Source organism: Micropterus dolomieu, linkage group LG13 (assembly GCF_021292245.1).
Source record: "Micropterus dolomieu isolate WLL.071019.BEF.003 ecotype Adirondacks linkage group LG13, ASM2129224v1, whole genome shotgun sequence".
In the NCBI taxonomy this organism is placed as follows: Eukaryota; Metazoa; Chordata; class Actinopteri; order Centrarchiformes; family Centrarchidae; genus Micropterus; species Micropterus dolomieu.
Window position 1 is genome coordinate 11,882,003 of NC_060162.1, and position 9,413 is coordinate 11,891,415.

The window sequence follows — 9,413 nt, forward strand, 5'->3', positions numbered from 1 at the left end:
CACACTTATTTATTCTTTTGCTGACCAAGCTGTACACCATGTGATGCCTTACAGTCCATGTGATGTTTTGAACAATCAAAACAATTTGTTGTGGAAAGCCTGCTTATAAATATAAATTTAAGCTTTCTATGGATTCAGCCGGGGATGGCGATGGTGCAGTGGATAAGACACATGCCTTTGGTGCGGGAGACCTGGGTTTGGTTCCCACTGCAACATATTCACCGATGTGTCCCTGAGCAAGACACTTAACCCCTAGTTGCTCCAGAAACGTGCGACATTATGTGAACATCTTTCATCAAATTTATGTTTAATGATGTTTTCCCTCATTCTAGTTGGTAGACAGATATACCCAAATTTCAATTCAAATATTTGCAAAACCTCTTCTTGTAGTTAGTATTTTAGATGAACTGATGCACTGCAACACCCGAACTTGCAAGCAACCACTATACACCCTGAAAATTAATATATAAGCAAACAATTCTGGCTATTATGGGCATCTTTATTTTCACAGATAAAAATAATAAAAAACAAAGCCATCCACATTTTACTGACAGCCCACCTCATTTTATTAATGAGATGGAGAAACAAAGTAAAAACATAATATACAGATCCCTGTACAGAACAAAGCAAATTAACGCACACAAAACTGTATTTACGCACGAAACCAACGCAGTGACATATTTATGGGAAAAAACAGCAGATATCATTCAAAGGTCCATAAAAAACACATTAAAAAAGGTATAACTAGTTAAAAAGCGATATTTCAAATAGATACTTCATATGCCAAGCCTATTAGGCTAATGTGCAGACCACAGCTGCCTGAAATGAAAGAGCTGAAAGAGAAATATCTGCTACAAAATAAAAGATTTTAACTCATTAAGCACAAAGGGTTTGTTGAAGTAAAATATATGACCCCATTAGAAAAACAGTAAATTCTGTGTGTGTAACACAAGTGTGACATTTAACACAAGCAGCTAAATTCAGTGGCATCAAAAAAAAGTTCATATTTGAAAACATACAGTAAAAAGAATGGAATCCCATCAGAAATATTCAAACGTATCAGGCATGCCAATTAGGAACAGCATGGAATCACTGTATATAGTGCGACATCCAATATTAGAGCCATACACCAAACTCTATTCAGTGTTCAACATGGTTTAAGTATTTTGCAATCCCAAAATAAAAGCACAGATGTTAAGAAACAAAATTTGAGAAAAGAGGAAGAGGTAACAGAGATGTGGGGGGCGTAAAAGGAAGTATGGTGGTAAGGTGGAGGAGGTGCAGAAACTATTTATAGTTGATAAACAGAAAGCGGTTCAGTTATGGATGAATGGTACCAGTGTTCATACTGTATTAAACAAATGCAAAAGTTTTATCCAACATGTACATTTTTTACCAAATCAGTGTCAGTTTGCAGTTGTCTTAATTTTCCGTTTACTATTAGCACTTCTTTGAAATTAAGGAGCAGCAGATGGTGTGTCTTAGTGGATTTGACGGACGATACTAGGGTTTGTGAAGCATTATGAAGGTCCTGCATGTCTTGGGCGTTACATGCAAGCCAGCACCTGATTCCAAATAGTTATGCTTCTCTGTTCACAACCTGCAATAAGAACTATGGACCTTATCGCGAGGTTGGTGTATCAAATTAGCCTTGTGCGCTAGCTTAGTCTTATATCAAAAGCTCAGAAAAAGGGGCTCCAGCTGAGCGTGCTTATTGAAATAAGAGTCTGACAGGTGCTCGATGACAGCCACACTGTCTCCATCAAGCTAAAGTGGAGAAAGCCCAGCGCAAAGCCACACACCATATCAGTTAGGTGATGTTTCCCCAGCAGCACCCGGGACATGCCCACCAGGAAGGCCCACAGCACCAACAGGATGCGGAGCGGCACAGCCAGGACCAGGTGGGACAGCAGGAACTTGGAAACCATGGCGGCCCGGCTGGCATGAGCGGCAGGGAAGGAGTAGATGTCCATAGCGACGCAGTCAAGGAAGCCTGGCGTCATCTCCCAGGGTCCTTTGCGCTTGACCAGTCTCTGGACTCCAGCCACAGTCATGACGTCAACAATGAGGGCTGTCGTGAAAAAAGGGAGTTAGATTATAAAGGCAAAAAAAAAGTGTTGATATTCTATAACATAGACAATGCAAGTCGTGACAGATTATGCTTTATTTAAACGTAGTATCCATACAACAATGTAAAGATGCTAATTTTTAAGTAAAAGTACATAAGTACTTTTAGTATCAAAGTAATCATTGTGCAGAAAATGGTCCTTGAGAGTAATATATGACATTATTATTTTGTCAATACAGATGCAACATTTGTTGTAGCTGGTGGTGGTGGTCTGAGTTTTAACTCTATACTTCATCATGCCTTCAGTTGTGACATGATTAAGAGGTAGGAAAAAAGAAATTCTGCTACACAAGTTTTAATACATTTTGGACTTCCAATCAAACCTTTGCTTTTTTGTGAAATATTGGATAGATTGTACCTCTTTGAGCCACAAAGAAAGTCTATTACAGGATAGGAAGGATTATAATCCTTTGGATTTTCTAAACACTTTGATTATAGAAAATGCTTTTTTTTTTTAAATCTTAATTTGAAAAGTAAACAGTAACAATATGACATACAACACAGTGAATGTCCTTAGTTACTTTCCACCACTGTACAATGCATACTTATGCACTGTAATTATTTTTATCAACTTGTTGGTCCAGTCATCCACATTACCACATGTTCTAACTTTGTGTTAAACAAATGTTTTTTGCTTGTGACCGCTAAGGCTTCAGAATGGAGTAATGTTTGTTTTTGACCCTTAAAAAGCAAAATTATAGAAAAGTCAGATGAAAAAAAATGTGCTTAATATTGGGTAACAATTCTTATTTTCATTTTCTAATCCATCTAATCATCTTATTCCTTATTTTTATTGGTACACTTTGGTGGTCCTTACTTCCACTTTGTGAACGACCTAATGTCCTAATTAAAGTGCTCCAATTCAAAACAATCTGATAAAATGCAACATAAGAACGAAATCAAACCATGACACAGTAATAGTACCACTCTGAACTTTGAACTTAAAGAACTCATCAGCATATCCATGTCAGTCTGGTCCAGACTAATACATCTCAACAATCATTGAATGGACTGCCACAACATTTTATTGGAGGACACTGGTGATCTCCTGACTTTCCTCGCCACCATGAGGTTCACATCTCAAGAAAAAATAGATGGATTGCCATGATGACAATCAGAATGGTAGACATGCGTCTACCCTTCAGGACAAATTGTGATCACCATCATCAGGTCAACATTTGAATTAGTCCAATACTAGCTAACGGCGTTCCCATCATCCCCAGCTGTACTTTGTGTTTAGTGCCAATTATCAAAAGTTAGCATGCCAGGATACTAAATTTAGATAGGGAACATGGTTAACGTGATATCTTCTAAACATCAGCATGTTAGCATTGTGCGCATGTTGACATTAGCATTTAGCTTATAGCACCTTTGTGCCTTACAGAGCTGCTAGCATGGGTGTAGATTCAGTCTTGTTACATCTATAAACAATACAATAGTGATAAGAGTAACATACAGATAATTGACATCTAAGAGTAACAAAATGACAAAGTGGAGGAGTGTGGTTTTATCTAGATGTTTTAATTATTATAGTGACTCTTCACATAAAGCAGAAAGCAACTATAGTGCATGTAAACATATATCTTAGTGACCAAAAATAACCAATAAGGCATACAATACCGAGTAACATTTGCTTTGAGTCCACATACCAGACATTTGCAGATGCCTTTTATAGCTCCATAGCACTCCCAAAAATATCCCTACCATCGCCATCTTTAACTTCTGTTCAAGAAATAAATAACTGCCAGGCATAGTGTCTGGCATAGTGGTTCTGCTTCCCTACTCTTCATTTCAGTTGCCCTTCACTGTCCTAGCAGGGCCATTATTTTAAACTTCTATTGCAGCTTTTTCAAGGCAGGCAAATGAGTCGGTGTCATATCTATGTTCACTGGGAATATCTAGCTGCTAAAGGAAGATCTGACGCAACAAAAAGGGAGGTGAGCGGGGGTGTAAAAAAGTCAACGCTGTTCAGCACAATGAAACTGGAGAGATGTAAGTGATGACAGTTGTGGCCTATGTGCACGGGCCCATGTAATGGTGCTCTCTGCTAGTTCACATCTCAAAAGAGAGGAGGTGGAAAAACTACAGATCTGTGGCCCCATGGTGCGTAGCTGGAATTCTGGACCCTGTACATAGCCATTCTCTTAAGCTGATGTTAAACGGGGCAACTTTTTGAGCAATGTTGCTGGGCAATCTTGCTGGTGGCAAGTCTGACTATGTTTTGAACAGATAGCGGTGGTGCGGGGAGGGTGGCGGAGTGATGGGGGAAGGGGATTATGTTAGTAATCTTTACTCATTACCAATGACAGCAACATTACCCTGCACCATTGCTCTAAAAGTTGCTCCGTGTATCATGAGCTTAAAGGCCCCTCCCTGCATCCACTACAACTCATTCTAGTGTTTAAAAAGTTACCACTAAAAGATGACCTTTTGGGGTTTTATACATGTTTTTTTTTTCAGTGTTAACTTGGAATGGTTGTGGTATTTCACTATAAAGCATTCAGTGTAAGTAAACTGTTCTGCCCCCTTCATGCATAGGCTGATTAATTATTGCCAATAGGACCGTGCAATTTTAGCGCAATTTTGATGCCTGAAGTGTCTATCAGTTGTCTATAACAACAAAAGAATTGTGCATGATATGAGGCAAACATGGATTCTTTGAGACTACTAGACTAACTAGATCACTGGAGTAACTAAGTTACACAGGAGAAGAGACCAGAAAACACCAAAGCACAACTACAAAGTAGCTGATAAGGATGGGAACATCCTCTGCACAGTCAAGGTCTGCTTTTGGAGTCTGACATGCTCAGTAGTCTTTGACAGTCCAAGTCATTGTGTGACTACACTGTTTTCAAAACACTTTATGGGAAATATTTCTGCACTGCACTGTTACTACATTCATACGCTCATGACAGGGGACTGAATAAAACCAAAGCTGGCAGGCCAGGCTTGGCTAATTACTTTTCTGTTAGGTGAAAACAGAACACAATTTAAGCATTTAATATTAATTCCCCACTCAATGTTCAGCATATTTGTAGATTTTGCCCTGACAGACCTCAATAAACTAGAAATGAACTCAGACTGACAAATAATGAACAGGCATTTGGGTCTGAACAATGTCCCGGACAACAATACAACAGTGCCCCAAATCTGAGATTTACTGGCTTCCAATCAGAGCTCAATGTGGCTACAGACAGGAGATTTGTACCGCTTTTTGCTCGATAATCTGTGTTTGGGTTGAGAATGTGTGTGTGTGTGTGTGTACACACACACACACACACACACACACACACACACACACAGGTCACTCATTCATTCTGAAAAAATGTATCTCATGTAGTTTGCTCTTTGCTGCATACATATGTTGAAATAAAATGTGATGTACTGTTGCTTCACTATTGTTTTTTTTATCACTAGTAGAGATCGATGAACAATTCAATAATTAACAAAGATCTTATAAAATGAAGGCTACTAACAACTAATGTCTGCATGTAGTTGGTGGACAATCTGTTGCAACTCTACACTACAAAAATACTACCTTTGCATATTTTTCAGTACAGAGTCAGTACTTTTTGTGTGACTGTATTAGATTGTATTATATTGTTACATTACATAATAAAGGTGTAACTTATAATTAATGAAATCAACACCTCTCTAGACACAATGTCAACAAAAACTGAACATAGGCTCATGACATGATGATGATGATTAAGATTTATAAAAGGTATTTATTAAGGGGCTATTGAATTGAAATGCATTAGACTGTGGGGGAAGCTTGCAAAAACTATGTAAGCTGCTTGTGCAAACCCTCCCTTTTAACACATAATGCTGAACTAAAGTGATACATGTCAACATTATTTCTCTTTCTTCTTATAAAGTGTGAATTAGCTGCTTTTCTTCCTTGTTGCTGTGGGACAATCAGCACAATACTTACAATGCATCAATCAGAACAATGACTAACAGGGGGCATTGTGTATCATGAAGTGTAGGAGTTTGAAAAAACAATCTGGTACCACTTTCAGGTCATTTACACATTTTATAACGGTTGATAAATCATGTATTAATGCTTTACAGAGCAGTAATCACGTGTAGAGTTTTAAGGTTGTAATGGTGTAATTATACCTTTCTAATCCCATTAATCATTTAAATTAAAATCAACTCAAGCTGTCACACACACAATTATAGACAGTCCGATGCATAATGAAATCCATTTTTGCATTCAATATGCCTTGTAATAAAGTGTCACCCACACTCTCCTGCATATCATAACTGTATCTACAATTTTACTAAATCCTTGTGATTAAAGTATGTACTGTGGAAATTTGACTTTATGGATATGTTTTTTTAATGGTTTAATTAAAGTACCGTGAAGAACATAGTGAGGTACAGCTGAGTGATTTCACATCTGAGATGAAAACAGGGCGCCATGTCAAATTTTGACAAAAGGCAAAGTGTGAAAAATGTGTTTCATTCAGAAAAGTAAAAAACAAACAAAAAAAACATTGTGAGCGCATGCCATTCTGGTGACTTGCTTCTTCTGTATGGTGCATTCTGGGTATTAAACTGTTGCTGACATTTCGGAGAGGTTGGTAAGTGTTGTGTGGCATTTACCAAGCAGCAGGTTGACCAGCACCTCTTGGCCAGCCAGAGTGTTACTCCTCGTGAGACACACAATAGTGCCAATGATCCACGTGATGCCATGGCCTGTGAGCGCTAACAGGGCGACCATGGAGCGGCAGCCTCCCCAGGAGGACGACGTATAGGCGCACACGCCGATGCGCTTGGACAGACAGATGTCAATGGCGAGGAGGGAGTTCATCGCTATCCCCTTGAATGAAGGGTTGAGCTGCATACAGTCTTCCTCTGGCATTTTGCTGGGCTCTCTCCTGTCCTTGCTGCCACTATCGGTAGGTTCTTCACTCGGCAGGCTTGTCTGGTGCTTGATTTGACCCGGTCGCTTTGCGCTGCCTCGGCTCTCGCCGCCGCCACCGCGGACGGCCTGTTGGTTCAGGGACATGAACTCAGGTCTGCCCAGGACGCTGTTTCTCTCCCGCGCCCTGGATCTCACATTGTAACCGGAGGGCATGTTTGGATAGGGCCAAGTTCTCCTTTGTGGGTGCAACAACTGACTGTCAATCTCCGGAAGATAATACAAGTGGTGCGAGCTCACCAGGACAGTGAAATGTCCCAGTATAAACTCCCTACACAGGTCCTCCCCCTCCTGTGGCCTTAATAGATATATTTAGACCCGCTGGAATGTGCGACGGCTATGCTGTTTATACCGCGACCCATGCACGTTGGGAGAGAGTGTTGAATGGCATTTGCCTCCACCAATCCAGTGAAACCCGAACTACTGCATGGAGATAAAATAACTACAGCAGCATCTTGTTCCGCCACGCATGGCACAACAACACAGCTAACAGGTGCTGAATGCGTATTCTGAGAAAAACAGTCTCAGCGTAGAAATTCTGCAAGACGAGGAGTTGTCGTCTTACCAGGCGAAGGAAGAATATGAACCAAATCTCCCCCCGCAGCCCCCACACCACCTCTAGGATCCTAGGAGCGAGGAAGGGGATTCTAGTATAAAGCGACGCAGGCAAAACCCGATACCGTTAACAGTCAGCCGATCTCCCCAACAAAGGGCGAAGACAAGGCAGCCCGGACAGTGCAGCGTTTGGTTCTTCCGGATTTGACGTAGTTTACGCACGATCCCGATTCAACGTCTGCAGAGCGCTCTGCTGCGGAGCGGAGTTCTCCAAGGTGCTAAAACAGACAGCAGGCAGGACGGAGGAGCACCCTGTCCGCTTTACAGAGACAGGGGAGCAACACAAATAAAACAGAAGGAAGTGAGCAAGTAAATAGATTAATAAATAGACTAAATGAATACACGTGTTTTCGTTGTTTTGTGGAGAATAGCGTACTATGAATTATCGATAACTAAAAAGAAAAGCTTTTCAAACGAGTTGTCAGCTATAGGAACAAATAACACAACAAACAAATATGATTGTCCAACCACAGTAATTATTTGATTACATATAGGCTATCGTCACTGATTACTGCAATCACAGCCAGCCCCAAATGCTCTTCATCAAATCAAACCAAATAAACTTTATTGGCATGAATGGTGATGTTAATTTTTATTACCAAAAATAAAATTACAGTTGAATTGTTACACTTGTAATAAGAGTAAACAAAATAAAAGTTAAATTATTATTCAGTTATTATTAAATTTATTTATCAAGTTAAAACATGTACGATCTAATCAGTAAAAATGCCAGTGATGTAATTTTACCACTAGCCTATAATAATTAAATTATTATTATTATTTGAATAAGCATGTGTGTAAAAAGGAGATCGGTCAATGGACAAAATGCCTAGAAGGTGATGTGAGGCAAACTGTTAAAATATTGATTATGACTATGTCAGCTTTCTGTGGGCTATAAACGATTCCCCATTAAAAACAACAAAAAAAACGTACATTTATCTAATATCGGGCTGCACTGTATCCTAATGTGCTCGGACATTATTTACTGATCATTTCCAACAGAAAGCGCCATGCCTACATTTCCCAGCATGCCCGCTACTCAGAGCGGAAGTGTCGTCTGAAAGATACTTATAAAGCTGCTTCACCAGGCAGCTGAGAGAGACCAATGCGCAGATGGGTGAACCTGCCGAGGCAGCGATGGGACAAGCACGGAGAAATGACAGCCTGTGCAGGAATTTAGGCTGAACTGCATCCCTTCACAGACAGCACTGCAACTGTCGGCGCGGTCGAACTATGTGACAGCTGGCATTTCTCCCTCCAGAGGCGTTATATATATTATTTTCATTTATTTATTTTTAAATCTAAGAACGGATGCGGTGAAATGGGTGCTAAAGTTGACCCGGCGGTGTCCTTTGGATGTCGCGGTGCTCCGACTCAAACTCGACTAGATTGCAGTGCTTGTGGAAATGCTACTGCCCCTCTCTCCGTGGGACGGGGGAATCATCTGCAGCTATAGTGGAGGAATAACGGGAGCGGGCGTGAAAGAGATAACGGAATTACCTCTATGACCGAAGAACTGTGCGAGCCGCCGTTCGCTCTGAATCTCTCCAGGACCTGACCCTGCTGAAGACACTGGAGACTTTCCAGCGAATTGTTTTATAGGTAGACTTCTTTTTGCATGTTGTTTTTTTCGGCTAAAAATAGAACACAGTTCATGCAATTGCACTGCATGAGCGTATAATGTGTACACACGTTCAGTGTAACGCTCTTAAATTGCACTTTTTTTTTTTTTTTTTTTTT

The 9,413-nt window shown here is 40.3% G+C and overlaps 2 protein-coding genes across 2 annotated transcripts in view; one reads left to right on the plus strand and one right to left on the minus strand.

The window, feature by feature from the left end:
* Positions 1–478: 478 nt before the first annotated feature.
* Positions 479–7,765, minus strand: LOC123981319 (inactive phospholipid phosphatase 7). The gene is made up of 2 exons (XM_046066024.1): positions 6,740–7,765; positions 479–2,071 (listed from the first exon to the last, which is right to left on the minus strand). The coding sequence occupies exons 1-2, from the start codon at positions 7,212–7,214 to the stop codon at positions 1,683–1,685; spliced, it is 864 nt and encodes a 287-aa protein (XP_045921980.1). The 5' UTR covers positions 7,215–7,765; the 3' UTR covers positions 479–1,682.
* A 986-nt stretch (positions 7,766–8,751) lies between these two features.
* The window catches only part of fam78ab (family with sequence similarity 78 member Ab), a 15,014-nt gene continuing 14,352 nt past the window's right edge, over positions 8,752–9,413 (plus strand). The window contains exon 1 of the mRNA XM_046066028.1: positions 8,752–9,275. The gene's annotated coding sequence lies outside the window, so the exon portion shown is untranslated. The remainder of the gene's footprint in view (positions 9,276–9,413) is intronic.